Source organism: Corvus moneduloides, chromosome Z, assembly GCF_009650955.1.
Source record: "Corvus moneduloides isolate bCorMon1 chromosome Z, bCorMon1.pri, whole genome shotgun sequence".
NCBI classification, from domain to species: Eukaryota; Metazoa; Chordata; class Aves; order Passeriformes; family Corvidae; genus Corvus; species Corvus moneduloides.
In genome coordinates, this window is record NC_045511.1 from 48,599,557 (window position 1) to 48,622,460 (window position 22,904).

The 22,904-nt window shown below is 40.0% G+C and overlaps 1 protein-coding gene and 1 long non-coding RNA gene across 4 annotated transcripts in view; one reads left to right on the forward strand and one right to left on the reverse strand.

Annotated features, from left to right (window-relative positions):
• The window catches only part of SNX2 (sorting nexin 2), a 32,566-nt gene extending 31,532 nt beyond the window's left edge, over positions 1-1,034 (reverse strand). Inside the window, exon 1 of one of the 2 annotated variants that reach the window (XM_032095793.1) lies at positions 893-1,034. In XM_032095793.1, the coding sequence (XP_031951684.1) occupies positions 893-1,000 (108 nt within the window). In that variant the 5' untranslated portion in view covers positions 1,001-1,034. The remainder of the gene's footprint in view (positions 1-892) is intronic. The other variant, XM_032095794.1, reaches the window with a different exon arrangement.
• Positions 223-20,799, forward strand: LOC116437734. 2 transcript variants are annotated; one of them, XR_004237433.1, is made up of 3 exons: positions 223-681; positions 16,821-16,911; positions 17,554-20,799. It is a non-coding gene; the product is annotated as an uncharacterized LOC116437734 (long non-coding RNA). The 2 variants fall into 2 exon arrangements; XR_004237432.1 differs by having other exon boundaries at positions 17,585-20,799.
• Positions 20,800-22,904: the final 2,105 nt, after the last annotated feature.

Consider the following 22,904-nt stretch of genomic DNA (forward strand, 5'->3'; position numbering starts at 1 on the left):
AAAGGCAAGTGACTTTAAAATACATTTAAAAGCCTCTTTGTATACTGCAGGGCTTTTTGTTAAGGACAGGCAACTGCCAGACCAAAACCAAAGAAGCATGCACCAATCCTATTTCTGTAAAGGTCAGGGACAGAAGACTCTTCAGGAAAAGAGGAAGAGAACAATTTTCTTTTTAAATGGGCATCTGCGTACAGGAAGAATAAAGTTCTTCCAAAAGATACTGGCAAAACACATAGGTGGAACGTGACCACAACAACTTGCCAAAAAGGCTCCCACTATAAAGAATGAACACATGAGCATTTCTCATGTCGCTTCGTGCTTCTTTCCCAGCAGGTCCCAGCAGCCGCCGCAGCCCAGCACTGCGTCGGCTCCCTTGGAAGAAACCTCAGAGAGAAGTAAGTTTCTGCTAGATTTGCAAACCGGAATGGGGTGAAGCTTCGGAAAGAGGCCAAACAAAGAAAATGGGTCGTTATTAATCCACTCAAAGCCTAAGACGGACACACACACACACTCCCTCAGAGAAACTGGAAAGAGGAAAGGTGGGAATATTTCCCCGGCAGCACAAGAAGAGGGTACGAGAAGGGATAACGGCGGTACTTGGAGAAAAGAGTTTTGAGTTTCTCTTGGCAGCAGAAGCCCCCTGCCCGCCGTGAGGGGAAGCACCGAGGAGCCGAAGCAGAGGTGGGCGGTGGGGCCGCGGCCGAAGGCCGGGCCGGCAGAGGCTGCGGCGGGGCGGAGGCCCGGGCAGCAGTTCGGGGGCCGGGCAGGAGCGAAGAACCGGCGGCCTGACGGGGAGTGGGGAGGGGGAGGACGGTAGGGGAGGGAAGGGCCCGGCGGGCGGCAGGCCGACCACGGGGAGCGAAGCCTACTGCGGAGGGCGGACTACCCTCACCTCCAGGGTGGACACGGTACTGGTGAAGAGGTCCTCGCCGTCCTCCAGCTCCTCGAGGTCGGCGGGCCGCGTCTCCCCCAGCGGCGGCGGCTCCCGCTCCGCCGCCATCTTCCCCTCCGCCACGGCCCCGCGCTCACGTGACCGCTCCACCGCCCCGCCTGCACGTGACCGCGGCGGCCGGGCCGGGCCGGGGGCGGGGGCAGCGTCCCCTTCCCGCCCTTCCCCCGCCACATCCACAGCCCCTGCCACAAACCCCTTCCCAAACCCCTTCCCCCGCCACATCCACAGCCCCTGCCACAAACCCCTTCCCAAACCCCTTCCCGCCCTTCCCCCGCCACATCCACAGCCCCTGCCACAAACCCCTTCCCAAACCCCTTCCCCCGCCACATCCACAGCCCCTGCCACAAACCCCTTCCCAAACCCCTTCCCGCCCTTCCCCCGCCACATCCACAGCCCCTGCCACAAACCCCTTCCCAAACCCCTTCCCCCGCCACATCCACAGCCCCTGCCACAAACCCCTTCCCAAACCCCTTCCCAAACCCCTTCCCCCGCCACATCCACAGCCCCTGCCACAAACCCCTTCCCAAACCCCTTCCCCCGCCACATCCACAGCCCCTGCCACAAACCCCTTCCCAAACCCCTTCCCAAACCCCTTCCCCCGCCACATCCACAGCCCCTGCCACAAGCCCCTTCCCAAACCCCTTCCCCCGCCACATCCACAGCCCCTGCCACAAACCCCTTCCCAAACCCCTTCCCAAACCCCTTCCCCCGCCACATCCACAGCCCCTGCCACAAACCCCTTCCCAAACCCCTTCTCCCGCCACATCCACAGCCCCTGCCGCAGCCCCTTCCCAAACCCCTTCCCCCGCCACATCCACAGCCCCTGCCGCAGCCCCTTCCCAGCCCCTGCCACATCCTCAGCCCCTTCTCATACCCCTTCCTGCCTTTCCCCTGCCACATCCCCAGCCCCTTCCACAGCCTCTTCAGAAACCCCTTCCCCAGTCCTGTCCCCCATCCCCATCCTCAACCCCTTCCCTTTCCCTAGTAAATGCGCACAATTCCCTCTCTTAAGTTAGCTTGGTCGCTTTTTGTCGCTCGTTAAGAAACGTATGTGAGAAGTTTACCTTCTTTGATTCAAAGTAATATTGTAATTATAGTGAGTCTAAATAGATCTGTGGCCACAGAAATCTGTTATAGGTATTTTTTTGTGTATGTGTCAGAGAGGTCGAGGAATAACCCAAAGATAACCCTAGGTCCTGGATTTTTGACTAATTTAGATTCAAGGTCGAAAAACTGGTTTAGTAAATCTATGTGGAAAAATAACTCACATTAGAGAAAAGCAATCAAGGAAATAAACTGGAAAACAATTAATGCTGCAGGAAAATTTAGAGTGACTGCAAAAAGCCAATCACATATGAGTTTGTTATGTGTTACTGAAAAAAGCAAAACCCCAATTTAAAGCCAAGCCTTGTCCCTGTCAGTGTGTGTATTAACATGTATGTCATTCGACAAACACATAGGAGCTGTCAACTCTACCTCATGCTACTAAGTCAAAATCTATGGGAAGAGAAAGCTACCCATGTGTCCTAAAGGAAACTGCACCCATCCCTTCCTTTGCAGCCAATAAATCCACCTGTGTAATGCTGTGTGAGATGAATATGAATTAAGCTGCAAAGTCAAGAACCTGAACAGTAGAAGTCAAAATACCAAAGCTAGGTTTACATGTGGACCTTGTGTATATGCCATGTATCTGCTTTAATTACCTGGTTACATGATAACATTCTACGGGAGCCCTCTTCCCAAGGAGCATTTACTACACAGTTGTGGTTTTTCCTTGTTTCCCAACAGCTCTGTACTTTGTTTATTATATTCAAGTCTACTCTGAAGATGACACTGATTGTGCCATAATCAAATCTCTCCTGATGGGATAGAGTTCTTAAAGTCCTTGCTAGGAGTTCTAGAGACAAACGGGACTCTCAGCCTTCACTGCTTCTTGATAGTTGTTTATTAAGTCTTACCAGAGTCACTAGCGTGATCCAGACATAGCACAAAACAAGGAATGCAGGAGAAAGCCAAATTATCAAGATTAAACAGCCTTTTTAAAGGTAAATCAACCAATGGTTACTAAAAACATACATTATTTTTACTTTCCTACCAATTATTCAGTAACACAGCCAGGAACTGCAGAATTCTTTGTCCAATCACCCCAAACTACTTTTACTGCAGAATATGGAGTAGTAGAAGAAGAAGGTTTGGAGAACAACAATCCCTCCATTTTGATGTTTTTTGCTTTTATCTATTTACTACATTAACAAACCCAAAACCTCCAAATTTTTCACCCTGTGACAATCTTACATAGTAGTCTATCACCTAATTCACACCAGTTTAGTTTCTAGTTCTTTTCCAATAGTAGGCAGTTTTTTCCACGGACAGAGGTCAAAAGCTGTGGGGGCATGAAACCCCTCAAAACAGGCAGAGAAATATCCTCTGCACTCTGGGTTCCCACATGAAGACAAAAGGATTTGTCTTCTCACATGCATTTCTCTGAGGTTTGTCACTGCCAGATTGAAGTGTTTCACAAGCACTGATGAACTTCATCTTCAGGGTGTGATGTCCATTACACAGGAACTGAGCAGAGATGGAAAAATTTAAACCTAAGGTGCTTATTGATTTGAGTGCCCTAACTGAGATCACTAGGATTTGGGGTTTTTTTTCTAGAATACCTAACATTTCAACAGTTTTGTCACCTAGGCAGGAAGCCCCAATATCACAGTACTAGCCTTACCCTCACCCTTTTTTTGGAGTAGGCTTTTACTTCTTTCCCTCTCTGTTGTGTCACTTGCTTTCCCTTTATCAACCCTTGTCAGGTCCCACACTTTCTTGATTAGCCTTGGAGCCATTGAGAACCCTTCAAAAATGGTAATTTCTGGTTTTGGCCTACCAGCAGGTAGTTTCTCCAAGTCAATATATCTGCTGCATGACACTGTCACTGTATCACTCCTGCTTCTGCCCCCAGCATCTGTGGGCTCTGCAAGCTTTCCTAGTCCAGCACTTAAGAGGAGAGATGGAAATCAAAAATGTGTTCTATGTAAACACTCTTGGGAATACTTACACAATAAAAAGCTTCCTTTTTTTTCATGCAGAATCAGGTTTCACTCAGGAGTATAATCTTGTTGATTTTAAATTGCTTTTAAAATGAACAGTACAACAGTATTAGGGCTCATTTCCCTGGTTCAGGTCACAGAGGTGCTGAAGCCTTGAAATATTTACAAGAAGTTATCTGGGTTTAGGCAAGGTACCGTTTTCTACCTTCTTCCCCTCTGTCAAAAAACTATTAAATTAGATGCAAAATAAAGGTGGATATGCTCTAAGCAATGTGAATCAAGGTTTACAGTCAAATATGTCAGATTTTCAGAGAGTCTTACTTCACTGACTCTATTTTAGGATTGTACTAGTGCAATAGCCACTGTAATACCATGTTATTTTAGTGACTGAAATATCAATGAAACTGAAAGAAAATCATGACTCATGACTTAGAAGTAGCTGTTTTGGAAGAGAGAGTGTTAGTGAATTATACAAGCTCAAGGTCAGCCCCTGTGGTTTGGATCTGCAAGGAGCCACAGGAGATGATCTAGTCCATTTGCTGGAAAATATTTGTCAAACCTTTTCTTCAACAACTCCAATGATGAAGACCCCAAAACTTCTGCAGACAAACTGCTTTAATGCTTTGCTCTCTAGGATCAGAAAAGAAATTCCGTCATTATCCTACTAGTCAAACATCCTCATATGAAGTATGATTTTGCAGCAGCATGACACTGGGCTTGTTCAGCTTGTGATCATATTCAGGACAGATATTGGCCTCATTTTGTATCTGTGAAGTGATTTAGTCAGACTATTGAATTTTGTCTTTCTTTTTACCAACATTTACTTCAGTTTGTTTTGATGAGTTTGAATTCTTTTACTAAGCTACAGTTGTTCAGTACCACTTATGGTATGCATTCTCCCCTTTCTATTACTGGTGAGAGTATTAAATCATATTAGACCTATGGCAGATCACTTCATTCAACTTTGATTCAATTCATCCTTCCATAAAAATTGTAATCACTGAAAAATAGCTTTTGACTGTGTTTTCTAACCAGTTCCTACTCTATAATAGATTAACATACAATATTTCATTAGCTTTATATGAAACAGTCATAAAAGATAAATGTTCAAGAAATACCAAAGGAATATTTCCTCACTAAGAGGTATTGCAAGAAAATGGCTAAATACAGGGGGGGAGCAACAACCATCAGAGTGCTTAGAATTAGATGAAATACATTTTTGAGATTTTATTTTTCCAATTTATAAAATATTCAAAAAGGAATATAGTGCTATTTTATGGTGACTGCACTTGCTCACATCAGTAAGGACTTTCAGTGAGTCCGCCTTCCTAAGAAAAATTACAAAGCACCAATATTTACTGAATCTGTGCATTTGATTCATGTGCCCACTCATCCTTTCAGACAAATAAACTTTACACTTCAGATCATGATGATTGTTCTTTTTTTCTGTCTTTCCATCTGAGTATTTAATTGCACATCTTAAAAAAAAATTTTTTTCTGTTGCCTTTGTTTGCTGGTGAGTTGTCAGTGCTCTCATTTATTACAGAAAAATATTTTTAACGTGTGAAAGAAACCGTTCTTCTATCACTTAGATATTTTGTTTGCTTTTGGAGTAGTGGCAAGTCTTGTTCTCTAGCAAATATCAGAATGGGAATTTCTGTTCCCTAGTTCACCTAATATTCCTGTACACCTAAATATAGAGCTCTACTAGCAGTAACTGGGTATGTTTACATTGCTAAAACAGTAAGATGATTTGAAGTACTTTTTTCCATCTTCATAAGCACTAACAGCAGGTGAGAACTAAGCAACTTTGGTTACTGTGATATACACTGACCTGCTTCCTCCACTGTTTATGATTTACAGGAGAGAGAATGTCTTCCAGCAAAGCATTGGTTTTACTTTGCACGTCTGATATTAGATAATCCAGGCATTGCAGCTTGATAAAAGACACAGTAGCCTCTGAGATCTTGATTTGGGCTTCAGACGCTTGCTCCCTGACAACTGTCTGTCAAATCTCATTGGTTGTGTTCTGATACAGGAGTCATGCTGGAAACAAATACCGGGATGTTGTTAGCAGGTGGCAAACCTGAGACATCCCCTGCCAAAGTAGAAGAGACCCAGAATGGACGAAGGTGGGACAATACTTGGAAAAGGCATCATATGCACTCGCCTGAAGCTAACACTTCTTCAACCATCTGCTTTTGTCCACAGAGAGAAGCATAGTCTTAATCTCATTAAAGGGAACTAAGGGTTCCTAAGTGCCAAGTAATTATTTCACAGCAAATTCACAACATATTCTGAGTTGGAAGAGGCCCACAAGGATCATCAAGTCCAACTCCTAAGTAAATGGCCTGTATGGGTATTGAACCCATAGCCTGGGTGTTATTAGCACCATGCTCTGACCAACTGAGCTAATCTCATCTCCCTGACCTAATTTCGTTTGTTCAGTTACAGCTCAGTAAAATTTTTGTATCATGTAATTTCAAGCCTGTGGTCCATGACTAAGTCAATTTCATACACTTCTATAACTATAAACTGCCTTGACCCACTTTTCTGCTTCCAGAGAATATAACAAAATCATGTAAGGTGTGTAGCTTGTCCCATGTAAGGCATTTGAAGCATTTTATTAATCAGCTTTAACTCATTTTATCCAGGGTGAATTGTTACAAGGTTTTTTATGTTAAATCACTGAAGTCAACATACATCTTTTGCTATTCTCTGACTTGCTAGAACTTTCAGCTAGAGATAAGAACATTAGAAGCTATTGATCTATTAAAAGATTCCTGTGCAATCTTAGCTGTTGTTCAAATTATGCTTGTATCAATTAATTTCAGTGGATATTCTTTGACACCTTTTTTTAGAGCTACCTCTTTATATTAATGTTGTGAGTTGTCTTAATTCTTTCATCCAAAACTGGATGACACAAGACAAAGAGAACAGTGAGGAAAGGAGGCTGGACCTTCCATACAGTGTCAGAGACAAGTCAGTTGGCGCTATCCTTGTGTGGTGCATCAAAAGTTACCACTGGAAAATTCCTCCCGTTAAAGAAAAGTTTTAATTTAAGAAAGGCCTTGATCTGTGCAATTTTTCTTGATCTTTGGAATTTTTCTTTAATGGATTCCACGTTTCTTAAATTGTGGATCATTTTCTTTTCCTCAGATGGGAGACAGGGTTAGAGGTAATCCTCTTTCTCTGCAGCTAGTTTCCGGTACTACATTAGGAAATGCTCAATGCTTCCTAACTCTTACCATCACTGCTTCAGTGATGAATATAACATTGCCATTCCATTTCATCTAATTTTTCCAGGGAAAATTTACTCTAGTGAGAACTTTGAGGTCAGAACCATAATGATAACACTTCCGGGGGAAAAAAAACCCAAATCAAACCAAAACCGACAAGAACAAACAAACCAACAATTCATTTCCAAGTGTCCATTTCTAGAAGAATTTTTTAAAAATCACCTGCTGAAAGCATGCACTTTGTACCTGTAACCAGATCTACATCTCATTGTATGTCTATCAGCCAGCAGTACTACCTCCATCTAGTGTAGGACTTATTAAGATGAGAGTTCAAAATTATTTTGTGTTATCACTTGGTAGATGAAGAAAGTCTACATTGTCTTTCTCTTTCAAAGTGTTACAATTCCTAAGCTAATCTTAATTTAGAAGATTTGAGGAGGGAGTAGGGAAGAATGTAAATGAAGTGGAAGCTTTTTGCATATTTTTTCTTCATTGGAGAATCATGGCCGAAGTCTAAGGGTAGAGAAGGTGGCAGCATGGAAGAAAATGAAAGTAATATGCAGCAAAAAAACAGTGTAATAACCTCTCCAGTTCATAATGATAAACCTTGGGAGAACTGTATTGTTCCATCAAGTTGGCAGCCTGTGAGAAGGAAGCTTATTTCCCTGCTTGCTTGACACAAAGCAGAGGCTGTGATAATCATATACACCAGCCTACTCCTGTGGTGTGGGATCGCAGTAATGGGGGTCTTGATCTATCACAAGGTGACTGAGAGTTTTCAGTTGTTACCATAGGAACATATGCAAGTTTTACTGATCACAGTATTTTTCTAAAAGGTCTGCATTCTCAAAACATTAAATTATAGTGCTGGTTAATTCATTCATTTATAAAATGTGTATAGAAGGCAAGGGTGACATTGCAACTAGTTCTTTGGGACAGATAAGGAACAGTATTTGTTATTTATATTCCAGACACTGGACACAATGTGTTTTACATGTTCTCATGACTTTGAAGTCATTGCTAGTGAGTTGCCAAGAGGGTCTCCAAAGAGATTGTGGAAGGTCAGCTTTTTGGCTTTCATCTGTTCCCTTGCTGAAATTACCCATGTACAAAATGAGGGAGGTGTTGCATCTGGTTTTATATAGGTGTTTAGTGCTTTTAAATAGCTTGTCCCTCTCAGCTTGCTGAGTGCGGCTGATTTGAGATAATTCACCTAGATTTTAAAGCAGAAATTAAGAGAATGGAAATCTGCTCTCTGAAACCACTGTTGGAATTTTAAGAACATGCATATCCAACACTTCCTTCCAAAATCCTGCACTTCAGTTCTCCCTTAGGTTTTTCATATGCACTTTGGATACAGCTTACACCTCATAATTTCAGCTGGCTAAAAGGCAGCAATCTAATGAAAGCTATTCAGTTTCGTTTGGACTGTGGCAGGAGATAATAAAAACAAATAGATGATTTCTCGGGCATCCTACCCATCTTTAACTCTTACATTAGGAGGGATTTAATGATGAGTGCCTATTTCCATTGCCAGGAGAGGATGCTTATACTTAGGTAGATGCTTGACTTGAGAACAACTGTGATTAGGTGAGAAAATCTCATTGTGCAAAACATATTCACATATCCTAAATTATAAATTCTCTAAGTTAATGAGCCTTAATCTTAAATGTAGCTTTCTGGCTGATTATAGTATTTATCATTATAAAAATTATAAAGTGACTGTAGAATTAAACTGAGACAAAATACTATTAATAATACTCAGTCCAAAATTAGCCTGAGAAAAAATTTCTTTGCTCCCCTGCAGACACACTGGTACATGTCTGCTGCTGCTTTAAAAGAACCAGAGCCCTAAAACGAAAGAAAACAAAAAACACACTCCAACTTACAAATATCTCTCAAAATGTTTGCATTTGCATGGATTATGAGAGCTAGGCACCAGAAAAATTTGTTTCAAATATCTCCAGTCATTTTTTTCAGAGTATAGCCTCCAATCCACAGAGACCTTTATTTCCACTTTGTAGACATATAAGATAAAGGCATGTGAAAACAATTTTTCATTGAAAACTGCACAGTGGATATGCATGAAGGAGAATTTGCTTTATTTCAGAGTTTCACAGCCCAAATGCAGCTGTAATTTGCATCATTTACAATTTTGCCATAAACTGACTTGGGGCATCTGTCTGCATTATAGCCAGACCAGGGAAAAGATAAGTAGGAAAAATGGAAAACTTCTAACATAATTGATTTCCACCAAATAGCACTGTCGCTGGCTGTTATAACAATTAGTTTATCAATTTAATGTTGATTATGGCTTTCCCAAAGAGGATTAGGAAAGCTTGCAAACATCCAGTGAACAGCAACACAGAAGAATCTGGCAGGGTTGCCACTAGAGCTGATACAGTATCTAATACATATATTTACTTTTCTTTAAGATATTTTCAGACATGTTAAGCAAAACTCTGGCTTTGCAACATAACTCTCCTTTGACGAATTTTATTTCACTATGCTCTGGCTAATTTTATCCTCTGGAGGCGTAAATTTGGGCTTTGAAAAATCTATTTCCTTCAAGCTCGTACTTCAAGTGATAACAGATGCTAAAGAGAGAGTAAAAAAAAACCCAAAAGATTAATCTCTCGAGAGTGTTGAGAAAGCAATAAACATAGTGTCTAAAGTTAATAAACACATTTTCAAATTCCTTCATAACAAAATAGCTTCAAGAGCTCAGGGGAGAATGCAGTCATAAGATAGGAGAAATCCACTGATAAAGAGACAGGAACTTTTGTAACAGATCATTGAAATTAAATTGATATCTTAGAAGGGACTTTTTAAAATGCTTGACTTGCATAACCTACAAATTTAGCTACAGAAAAGTGCATGTGCCTTTCTAATCATCTATTTATCTATTTTACATTGTATCCTACAATGCATTTTATTTCCATTGATTAATTCAGTGTTGCATATATCAAAAAACAGGGTGTCAACCATCTCATTTCAATAATAGAGTTTACAAATATGATTCGCCAGTAAGATAATTCATGAAATCTCTGCATCTGCTTAGGAATAATATTTGCGTAAACTGAAAGTGATACTAATAAAATTAAGCATGAATATTCCAGAGCAGCACATAGTGGGATTGTTTTAATTTCAACTAACCAGTCCTCCTTAAAAAACCCAACACCACCATAAGGAAACTCATTCTATCCTAGGTACATTTTCCCTTTCAGATAAAGACAGATAGTAAAGAGGTTTTGCTGAATTTCCTGTAATTTAAGCGTCCTCATTTTAATGTTTCCCATTTAGTTAGGAGATACACACCTTCAGAGAGAAATTCCAATTTACTCTAGATCACCCCCCCAGTCTCTTGTACCTCTTTGTATTGACCATACAGAAAATTCATAGAAAATCTTCCCGTACCTGTGATCCTTTCCTTGGGTAACTGAGGTAGATGTCTGCTTTGACACAAGCTACATTTTACCTTTTGCAGCTTTGATCTTAAGTCTTTTACAAAATATGCATATCCAAATGGAAAAAGCCACTATAAACCAATACATAGAGTGCGAAAGGGTGGGGAGGTAAATACATATCACTGCATACAGGCAAAGTACTTGCATATAGTGTATAGTCTATATTTGTAGTGTATAGAGAAAATATATATTCTCATTTTAGTGTATATATATATATATATATGTATGCACACACTAAGTATATTCAGTCTCTAAATATCTGTATATACTTTTGGCATACAAAATATGTCTATCAATGTACCTCTATCAGTGTGTATACTATATAGATATATATGTATGTGTGTATATATACATATATATATATATACAAAGCCAAAAGAGAAACAAACGTAAATATTTGAGAAAAATGAAAATATTTGTTAAAACAAAAAATGTTTGTCCAGGAGATCTCTAAGTTCTCTTCCTGTGGTTGCTAGTGTACTGGCACAATAATATAAAGATAGTGAACTGATGTCTCAGTTCCTCCTTTTTTTGCCATTCTAAGATTAAAATGGAAGAAGGAAGAGCAGCCTCCCACTTCCTGCCTGATTCTGGGAATATAGATCAGAAACAGCTGACAGGGAGATTTATCCAGAACAGCAAACACAACCAGTCCATGAAATTAATTATTTTAATATATTTTAAATCCTTGAAGTATTTTGAATACCTTCTTCCAAGAAACATATACATCTTCCTCTTCATAGACCAACTGAGTTACTACAAAATATGTACTGTTTTGAAGCCTTTTTTTCCAAGAGGTGTTGAGGTCTGTGGTGCTACAAAGCTGTTTCCCCAGCTGCTCGCCTGGGAGCTGTCTCTGGCCACTCGTCTCAGTGGACCTGCCCGCTGTGCCAGTGGGCATGATCGCTGTTGGAAGCCATCACATGAATGGTCAAACAAATAAGATCCACATGCTGGGGATCTCATGGTGGCAACCAGCAGTTCAAGGCATGGGCTGGAAGCAGTACCTACTTTGGGCAAATGTGTCACCTGGCTCAGCCCAGTTTCTACTGTGTTAGCAGAGGATGCACTTGTGCTCTGGTTTTTGTTGCCCTGTCCTATGGGAGGTTATTGTTGGCTGAACCAGACAGTTGAGAGTCACAGTCAGAAGTGATTTTGGCAGCCCAGGCAGGATCCAGCTGGGTTTGCAGTCCAAAAAGCCTGACTGATTTTGTCTCAGGTGAAAACAACTCCCACTTGTACGTGGTGACAGACACAAGACTAAGAGTATTATATAGTTCTTGTATGGCAAAAAAGTAATGAATAGCACACATGAGTAGAGGTGAACAAAACATTATGATCTTGGAACAATTGTTAAGGATCAAGATTTGTGTTTAGAGAGTATTTATTAGGTCATACCTCATGATTGAACTGTTGTTCAGTTACAGTACCTTTAGATCTCTAAAACTTAAATAGATCTGGCCCAGTACTAAAATCGGGATCTAGGCATAGTAGTTGAAACTTTCAGAAAAGCTTAGACATTCATATGGTGTAGTTTCGGCCTGTTGGGGTTTTAGTTTAGTCTGTTTTTTCTCTGTTAAAGGAATTTTCTCCCATATGCATGTTGCTAGGGGACAAATAGCTGTACTTAAGAAAGACAAAAGGGGAGTGGGGCGGACCTGGCTACTCCTTTGTCTACACCTGGGTGTGGGGTCAGTTCGCTCTGAGCGTCCGGGGAGAGAAGCTGCAGAGAAAGGAGCTGCTGCTTCTTTCTTTTTGGCCGTTCTTTCTTCCTGCTGGAAACAACGCCGGGACCCCAAAAGCCGCTTTCCCTGCCCTGCTGGAGACCGAGCTGTGGCTGCCCTGCTCCGCTGCTGCTTCGAGCTTTCGCTACGCTGTAGCCCTGCTCGCCCTGCCTGCCTGGGCCTCCGTGGGGTTTTCCCATCTGGATACATCTCGTCTGCCACCCGGGATTTGCGTTCGTCCCTGCCGTTCCAGCCTGCTGTCCCTGAGAGCCCGGGATCAACTGCCCAGCGGTTTGTGAAGCCTTTGTTCCATCCCTTCCCGGGATCCCAGGGCACCAGAGCCGCGGGTTTCCCGAGCTCGCTCCGGAGCGCCCCCTGCAGCCGCGGAGGAACCATCGCACCTGCCCTGCTCACCGGGAGCCGCCAGCGCCCCTGCCGGCTGCGAGCGGAACTGCACCCGAGGGGAAAGGGCCTGACAGCCGAGAAGGCTGGGACTGGATTTGTGATTGCTGTTACTGCCATAGTTGTTGTTGTTTTGTTTGACTGGTTATATACATATATATATATAGTAAAGAACTGTTATTCCTATTTCCCACATCTTCGCCTAAAGGCTCTTGATTTCAAAATATAATAACTTGGAGGGAAAAGGGGTTATATCTGCCACTTCAAGGGGGGCCTCTGCCTTCCTTAGCAGACACCTGTCTTTCAAAACCGAGACACGGCCTCAGCAAAACCAACTTAAATAATTGTAAGGTTAATTAGTCTTCAAGTTTTAAAATATAAATGATCCATTTGTTGAAATTTGGAAGAATTACCCTATATTCATTTCAGAGAAAAATGTTTTTAGTGGTTGGGATAAGACCATAATTTTGTTTGTTGTGGCTGTTGCTCTGGTCCTACATTTGTCTAAGTTTTGTCAGCAGCATACTTAGAAAGGCAGTGCATACAACTCTGTTTTGCATACACATGCAGTGACACTGGTTTCATGTTTTGTTATCTGAAAATTTGCTTCACATACCCAAGATCCTCCAGCAGAGATGAGTGGATGGGGATTGAGGAGGAGTGGTGTATCTTGAGGCGCCATGAATTCTCACACCTGTATTTATGGCATACTGAGGGTACAGCTGGAGCATTCAGGAGGTGCCTTGAAAGGTCCCAATGAGAACACAGGGAGGCATATAAAGATATGATTATTTACACTTAGTTTTTGCATATACAGTGTGGGATTCAGGGTAGAATTAAAAAATATGTAACACATCTTTTGATATGATCTGAACAACTTATATATGCAGAGCTAAGGTCATTGTCAATGTAACCTCTTTGAATGTTACATAGGATAAATTCATTAAATTTTTTTAGAGGCTTATACATTTTTACTTCAGCCTTTTAAACAGGAAATCATAGTCATCTCTGATGTTCTGATAGATAGAATACTTAAATGCTGACATTGTGCTGCTTATTAGATCTAAGTGTTAGAATATTAAAAAAAAATCAAATGGAAAATATTAGTGGATTTGTAATTATGCCTTCAGAATGATGAGAATTACGAGTTTTCTGGTTTAGAGAGCAAATGTTGTTTCAAAGCCACTTCTCTTAAGAGATCCTGAACATAAACCATCAGCATTAGGAAATTCCCATACTATGTTTTAACCAGAGTACAAAAAAGGGAAGAAAATTCTATTTTGTGCTAGTGACCTTTTTGTTCTCTTATAATACCTCTAAGCTATTTCCCACAATATATTTCTTTTTGCTAAGTCTGTATGTTGACATGGAACCTATTATTTTAGATGAGCATGTTACTTCTGGAAAAATTCATTGGTCCCAGTCAAAGGATCTTATATTATTCTTTCTCAAAGAAAAACAATGTGTTGGCTTTCATTTTTATTAGACATTTATGTCAAAGCTGCAGGTTACTTCATTAGTTCAGTAATTTAAGATACGTCAACTTCCTTTTCTAACACAGGTGTTTAAACTACACTTGGTAACAGTTTATATTCAGAACATACTTCAAGGTTGCTACTCACGTTATTATATTCTGTATTCTCAGACTTTCTTGTAAAATCTATGGCCTGAAGTTGTGAAATCAGAGTGTATTTTGTTCTACATGTGGAGCTAGGTAGACTCCCTCTGGTGGTAAATTCCAACCTCAACTGTACAGGGATTACCATTTCTCTGTATTGATCAAATAGCTACACTGGCAGAGAACTATGTGCATCAAAATTTACTGTGAAAGTAACGTGACTGGAGCCTGTCTTTGGCCTTCTTACAAAGTGGGTTACAAAAGTCACAAAGATGCACTACAGAAAAATGTAATAAAATCCGTGCACCTCTTAGACAGGTGAAAAATACATCTCGCGTTGTCCATCCAAGAAGATGAGGAATATACAAATGGAAAAAGGAGTTAGAAATGACTTGCAATATTGAGAAATACAAATCTACTGGATCAAGCCATTGCATTGTACTGAACCAAAACCCTAAGTAGTTTTTGTCTTTAGAAACATAATTTCTCTTCATAGCTGTGAAATTACCATAATACGCATTTTTCAAATACACATCTGCTTCCCAGAATAGCTATCTGAAACTGGTGGGAAGTTGTTGTCTCATCCATCTACCACAACAGGGAGTCAAGAAGCTGTATCAAAAAGGAATAGCCAATGCTTCACAGCCAAAATGCCAAGATGATATAAAGGTGATAGCACAGGTCTTGGTCAGTCCTTCAAATGTGATTTAGTTGATGAAACAGATTCGGGCTTAATAACTTTGCACTTATGAAAAAGGATTAAATTCTTAAATTAAAGAACTTGAAAATTGTTTGCCAGAATTTAAAAAAATGTATCAATCAGGAAGCAAATATGAAATACACAGAGCAAAACAAGAACTAACCAGTAAGAAAACAAAACATCGTCCACAAAATAGGTGACTTTCATTATGGGGTTATTAACAGCAGCATTTTCATAAGGCATGAGAAAAAGATTTTTTTTTACTTAATGTTTAGGCCCCAGGCCAAGAATCTTGTGTGTCTGCAGAGGATAGCAAGAAAGATGTAGACTAACTTAAAGTACTTCAAGGAACAGCAACAAAAAGGATAAAAAATTAAATAACATGATCTCTGAGGAAAATCTGAGAAAGAAATGAAGGATGTGATATTAATCTAATATATGAGATGTTTTAAAGAATGGTGTAAAGAAAAGCAGTGGTGAGCAATCTTGCATCTCCCTCATAATGTGGCAAGAAGTAAAGTTTAATTTGCATATGGGAAAGTTTTGGGCAGATAATAAGAAAACTTTCTAATATGTGCAGTGTTGATGATATATGAACCAACTCTTTCAAGAGACACTGCACAGTATTTTGAACAATGTTTTTCATGAGTGGTCTCTGTATATGTGGCCTTAGAATAGGGAACAGATTGGGTGACTTCCTTCATTCTAGGTGGCAAGGTACCATCTCTTAATACTAGACCTACATAACTTCTGCTGGGTATGCTCGGTTTTAGACTGTAGCTATAAATGCAAGAGCAAGCACTGATTTTCTCTCATTACATTGGAGATACCCACATTTTATGGATTGTTGAAAAGTGCTTATCAAGAGACACAGAATTAAACTGTCATCTTTTCTTGCCTCAGAGTTTTCATGAGAAAGGTGACTATTTGGTAATGCTTGTAAAACTTACTTGTTGTGTTTGGCATCTTCTGCCGCTGAATGGTACCAGGGAGTCTGGATCTGTTGTTTTTCCTCCTTCACCCACACTTCACATATTTTTTCAGTTTTATTTATATCTGAAAAAGAAGCTGCAGGGGATTTTTTTAAAAGGGAAGCATCCAACAGAAACAAGTGTTCCAGTTCACGTGAAGCAAATAGTAATCCTGAAACATAAACCAAAATCACTTAGATCATTCTGTCACAATATAAATCCTGTACAGTATTTTCTTAAGAATTCTTTTAAAAATGATTTTGTCTCTCACATTTGTTCTACATGATCAGTTACTTTTGTCAGTTAGGTATCTGTCTCTGATAACATTCTGCCTTATCATGGGATTGTAGGAGATGGAGTTGGAATGGACCTCAAGAAACTTCTGGTTCATGGCACTGCCTTATGTTCATCTGTCTCCTATCTGACAATATGCACAGGTCAATTTTTAAAACTTAAAATTTTTTGGTTTTCATTCTATTTATTGAAGCAAACTGATATGAAAATTTAAAGACAGAGGGAAAAGTCCTTAACAGCACCTGGGACAATATGATGATCCTCCCCCCCTGCCTTCCAACATTTTGCTCTGTTAAATGTGCATTTTGTTTTCCTTTCACTCTTTATACTATTTTACAGATTATTTTCCTAGAATTGTTGTTTTCTAGCTTCATCTTTCCTTTGCCCTTATTTTCTGTTATCTTCACAGATGATGGTGCAAAGAGAACTCAGTGAAATGACTTGCTATAGAACAGCCATCAGAAGTAGAGCATCTTTTCACTGAAGAAAATGGAAATGCAGTAAGCACAGAAATTATGCTTGTAATTGTTGATAATCATCTCGATACATTCCCAGTCCATTTTTCCCTACTCTGATTGAATTTATGTTGTGGTCTGCACATGCTGTGTATCACAATGAGTACAGTGACTACAGTGAGTACACAATGAGTGTCCAGTGTTGCATCCAAGCATCTCATTCCCTCCATCACTTCTTTGGAAGATACTTGTGGTTTCCTCTGGACATCAGATTCCCTTCTCTACTCTTTCAGGATGGATCTGATGCCAGTAGCATGACTGAAATCCAGGCCGAAAGTGATGGCTGACCTCCCACCCATCTACTTATGGGAATCTGATGAGTTAGAAAATTCTAGGGAAAAATCCAGCCTGTTTCTTAGAAGGTTCTTATATGCAATGTAAACCTGAAGGCAGGAAATAACTCTGCAAAACAGAACAGTTTGTAAAATTAATGAAAAATACCTGGAGAATAGAATCATAACATTCTACACTCCATGATGATGCAATACGGGCCACCCATGATTTATCAAAACTGTTTCGTTATGCTAGATTTGGATTTCAAGAATATAAATTTTTACAGAGTTTTGTGCAATCAATTTTGAACCCCCTTTGTGATTCTTTTTTCCCTCCTTTCTTCTGATCTTTCAGTAACTGTCACTATATCTGCATTATTCTGCAGCCAGTGCCATTGTCAAGTTTGGGACCAGCTGGAAAAAACAATAACATCTTCTGCTACAGCTGGGCTGCTCTCCATTCAAGTACTGCCCTGGAATGGATACCAAATGCTACCAGCTGGATTGTGAAACTCCAGTTTATAAATCATGATTAAAATGAAAAAGAACTAAAAAAGTTTGTGCACAAAGAGGGAATGTTAAGCACTGGGTTTTTAATAATGTAACTCATTAGACTTGAAACTTTTTGTGTCATCTTATACTGTATTTGCAAGAAAAAGAATTAAAAAAGTTGAAGAACCTGTTGAATTTCTGAATGCCTGATAGCAAAGACCCCTTTGCCCTGAAAATATGTAAGAAGAGAGAGCTTAATGCACGTACAGTGTCTTATAATGTGACTTTTGTTTGTACAAATGGAAGAACTATGATGATTTGCAGTTTTTGCTGTTAACTGAGCAATTGTTTGGGTGGCAACTGTCCATTTCAGTGTGGAATCTGAGAAATACCCACAAAATATTGGGTGTTATGCTAGGTACATTTCTCTTCTGTGGCAAGAAAAGTGAGCTGCAGCAACAGGAAACTCCAATAGTACGAGAAAGAAAGCAGATAGCTCCTTGAAGATGACAAATCAAAAAAAAAAAAAAAAAGTATTTCCATGTTTAAAAAATTCACAGGAATTCCATTTATGTGCAGGGGCTCTCATTTGTTTGAGAGCTGTTAGCCAGCTTTGATGCTGGAAGAGGATTCTCACCAGCCTTATATGTCTTCACAGCATACATTCCAGAAGGTCTATTGATGTATGAGCTGAAACAGAGATGAAGAGAAGTACTGGAGTCTAAAGCTTCATTGATGAAACTAATAAGCTTGCTCACCAGAAAGCAGCTAGAAATAGAATTTTTAATGAGTTTTTCTCTAAGAAGCACTATGAGTTGACATGGACTGAACTTCAGGACATTTACACCAGCAGTGCCTGTGAATCAGTATTTAGTTTGTTGATATTAAAGTTCAGTTTGGAAACCAGTGCCATCATTTTCTCATTGGGCACCATGGGAAAAAAGGTAAACTTTATATGTTTTATGTTGTGCAAATAGTAAAAATCTCAAAGACTTCCTTAATTGATGGCCTAAAGGCTATGAAGAAAACTGTTACATTCTAATTCCCAGAGTAATGGGAAGTCCAAAAACTAATGTCAGATTTGGGTTTCATGAGCTGATTTTCCCGAGCCATATTATATCAATTTGAATTTGTTTTCCCAGCTCCTTGAGCATGATATCTCTTTGCATGACCTTAAGTGTTATGAAATACAGAAGGGACTCAGTAGGAACCTATAGGCTGAGTTCTGCCACATCCACCACGTGGCGCCTGTGGGAACCCTTTCTTAAACTGGCTGCATCCCAGCTCAGTGGGGAACTCAAAAGTTCTTGGATGGCTCTACTAGTATTGAAGATTGTCTCCTTTTGCTCTTGTAAACCCATTAAAAGGTGTTATTGTTTAACAGCATCCCAAGTGCCTGGGAGTAAGTGTTGCAAAGACTGGGGGCATACACAACATTTTTCTTACCTTGTTTGCCTTTGCTTTCTGTGTCTGTATCCAGGACTCTTAGTACTCTATAGCCTTTTTTTCTTTTTTTCATCAGAGAGAATCCTAAATCATTCTCCTACCCTTTGATTTGTAAAAGTACTACAGCGGTGAATATTTTGCTTTCATTTAATTTATGAGGAAAAATTCTTGGTCTGCATTTTGCTCTATGAATTTTTTTATCTCAAAGCAAGAGGTCAGGCAAGCACATGTAAAACATATTGTTGCTCTATAAAAAACAAAGAGAAAAGAGTAACAAATGGAGAAGATCTGATTAGCTAAAATGAAATAATGCATTGCTTTCCTGTGAAAATAACAGTGGGCACTGTCTGAATATCAATTAGGAGAAATAAAGCAAAAATAAAAAATTACAGTATAGCTAGAACAAAGGTATATTTACCACAGGAGTACTCAGAGTCTACTGAACGAATATACATTCCAATCCTCAGCAACTATGTGCACTAAGACTTAGTGACTTTCTGCAGGTAAACCCATTAACAAAAGAAATCCATGCTTACTACCTACAGCATATTTTTTTATAAGAATAGATCTCGTAACTGTCCCATCTGTGCAATGTGTGCTATGGATTAAAAAAAAGGCAGTGCATTCATGCTGGTTTATGGCACATGGCTTGAAAGCAGTGCATTTGTCATGTCACTAGATGGTCACCTGCCAAAATTTGCCCACATCATCTTATCTGCTTATGTGTCAACAATATACTTATCCCGGTTGTCTAGAGTTCAATGAAATCAGTCAAGTTTCCAGGGAGTATGGCACAGTTTGTATGCTATGAGAAGACTGAAAGGGAATTTGGGTGCAGTGGAAGGAGGTGAATGTTTAATTTAAAACTTTTTAAGATATTCAAGCCTCCAAGCCTTTTAATGTCAACAAAATACTCTAATTACTTAAACAAAAGGACCTGCAGATAAGAGAAGAACTCAGTCACTGGGCAGCATCTAAAACATGGAGCTGCCTAATAAGGTTAATACTTTTATATGTGTTCCATCTTATTCTGTATAAATATCTTATATGTGGTAATGTTGTTTGTCACAAAACTAATGAACCTGCTAAAACTCAGGAAAACCGTCTGGTACATGGAATTTCACAGACATATTTAGTAAGGCCTGTACATTCCAGTAATGAGAAACTCAGGCTGGTGCACTAAAATGCTCCTGAAATGCTATCCGAAAAAACCCTCAACACTATTTTTCTGCTGGACCAGGCTGATAAATGCCATGATGCATCATGCAAGGACAAGCAGTATTTGGAACATCTCTGGGAGAAGTCCTGGTGGTCTCCCCTTCCACTCTGGGCAAACACAGGCAAGGTCTGCAAGGTGCCTATGGTGTCTGGAGACCACCGACATGCTGGATAGTGCTCTGGACAGATTCAGCAGAGAGCAGTTGAGTTGGGTCAGTGTAAACACCTGCACTCTGTCTGACCTGCTAACTTCTGAAGAGGAATTTCTCCTAATTGGTTTGTATAAGGAAAACTAATGCTAGGCGAGGGGGGGGGAAAAGCACATATTGGTCAGATAGCGGGTAAGAACCTCAGTCTGACCCAGCTGTGTCTTGTCTGTGACAAAGAAAAGTGAAATGAATTGCAAGGTCATTGCACCCAGCCTGTATCAGACTGTCTTTCATGCTCAATAAATGATGTGCGATTACAGCAAGCAGCTACCTCTGAGGGAGTATATTTTGGCAAAACATCTCCCCTCTCTCCTTAACACTGGTACTATGGCTTTGTGCCATGGTATCCTCCTACCTGTCAAAATACTTCAGTCTGAATGCACTGACTGCTACCGAGTGAGGAGTAACCCTGGTGGAAGGCAGCCACTGCAGGAATGCTCACAGTGAAGTGAAGTCGCTGGGCAGAGAGGTCGCTCCACCCATTCTCACAGGGGTCATTCTGCTATCTTTAGGACGTCCTTCTCAAACACAGGGAGTGGTGGTTTAGGAACTAACAGGTTATTTTGTCCAGGTCTCTGGTTCATGGAGAATGCAGCAAAGTGATTGTCTCTTTTACCTATTTTTCCATTTTTCCCTCTCCAAAATCACTCAGTCAAGGTGTGGAGGGCATTGTTTATTTGTTTTGGCTCTCTTCTTTTTGGTTATGTTTTAGTTTGGGTTTTTTTCATAGGGGGGTGATTTTTTGTTATGTTTTGGTTTGGGTTTTTTGTACCTAAGGGTTGTTTTTTCTCACTGCTTTCCCTCAAAAGCTCAACACTGAAATTTGTTTCTTTTGTGGGTAGAGTAAACTGAAGACAGATTTTGTTTGCTTCCGTTTACTAAACCTCTCTTGTTAAAAATGACTGATGATTGTTTATCCTTTCTTTTGTGCTTTGAACAGATATCAAATCTCAGACTTTGAGAAAGGAATATAGAAGGATCATGGATTTATCATCATTCATCATGCACTTCATTGTGCATGCGTGTGCCTGCACTGCAAACTGAGACTGCAGATAAATTCATTTGTCTCTTTGCAGTGAGCTGTAATTAGAATTCTGACTGGCTGGAAAGTGACTATTCATTACACTGCAACACTACAGACCTAGATTAACTTTTTCTGGAGGCTTTTCAAAAACACCATTTGCATTTTCTGTCGTGCACTGAATAATAATGACATAGCGCAATAGCTTCTTGATATTTGGTAACACAAATATGAGCCCATGTCATCCACTGGGAGCCCACTGCGTTAGGTCATATATAAACACCATTTGTTTTGGCTCCATCTAAAAGGTCTTACAGTCAAGTGAGCAAGACTAAGCCTGAGAAGACATGTCTCCTTTACAGCAGATGTCTTTATTGCTCCAGCCCAGCGCAGACAGCATCCTAAAGGCACAGGCAGAGTGCCTCAGTATAAGCAGCATCTGGCAGCAGAGAGCCAGTGGAGTAACTCTGGTGTCGGCCTCTGTTTGGCTGATGGTACACAAGGATGGCCATTGTTAGTGCCCACAATCTTTGACTACCATCTTCATCCCTTAGAGCTGCTAAAAGCTAAGTCAGCCTCAGAAAATACCAGAAAAGAAGACAGTTAAATACCTGATCCAAAATGCCAAAATGAGGCTACCAGCTCCTTTGAAACACAAAGGTGTTCTTCAGACATAGTCAAGGATTTAGAACTATCTAGTCCTTGAAATAACATGGGTAACCTTCCAAGCCTGTTCTGTATTTAGCAGATGCAAATTTCTATTCCCTTGCCTGCAAACATCTTGAAGCGGGAATTCTTCTAGGTCAAATGAATTACTTAGCAGCCTTTAATTTGAGGTGTATTTTTACCTGTAACAATATAAAATTCTTACCTTTTAGGCTGGAATATGTTTTCTTAGGAGTAGTCAATTTTTCTTTAAAAGTTGAACAAAACCATGCTTTTTAAGAAGAATAAAATAAAATTTCATGTCTGCTGCTAAAGAAAAACAAAAAACAGGGGATTGTTCTTTCTTACCATCTTTAATACTGAAGCCTAAGAAGTCAGAAAATGTACATCTGGATTAGGAATGTCTTTGAAATTCCAGTAGTCACTTTCAATGCTCAGATAAGATTCTGTTTTGATCAATAGGGTTGTCATATTGAACAATTCTGTGTATATGTGAAACACAGCTGCTAGGGACTATCATTTAATTCTGTTTTTCTAGTGGTGCTTGTTTGTATAGATACATTGAATGAGTTTTGAATCATATTAAAAATTAATACAGGGAAGTTTTGGTTCTCAATGTGTAAGAACTTTTGTCTGTGTGTGAATGACTGAAGG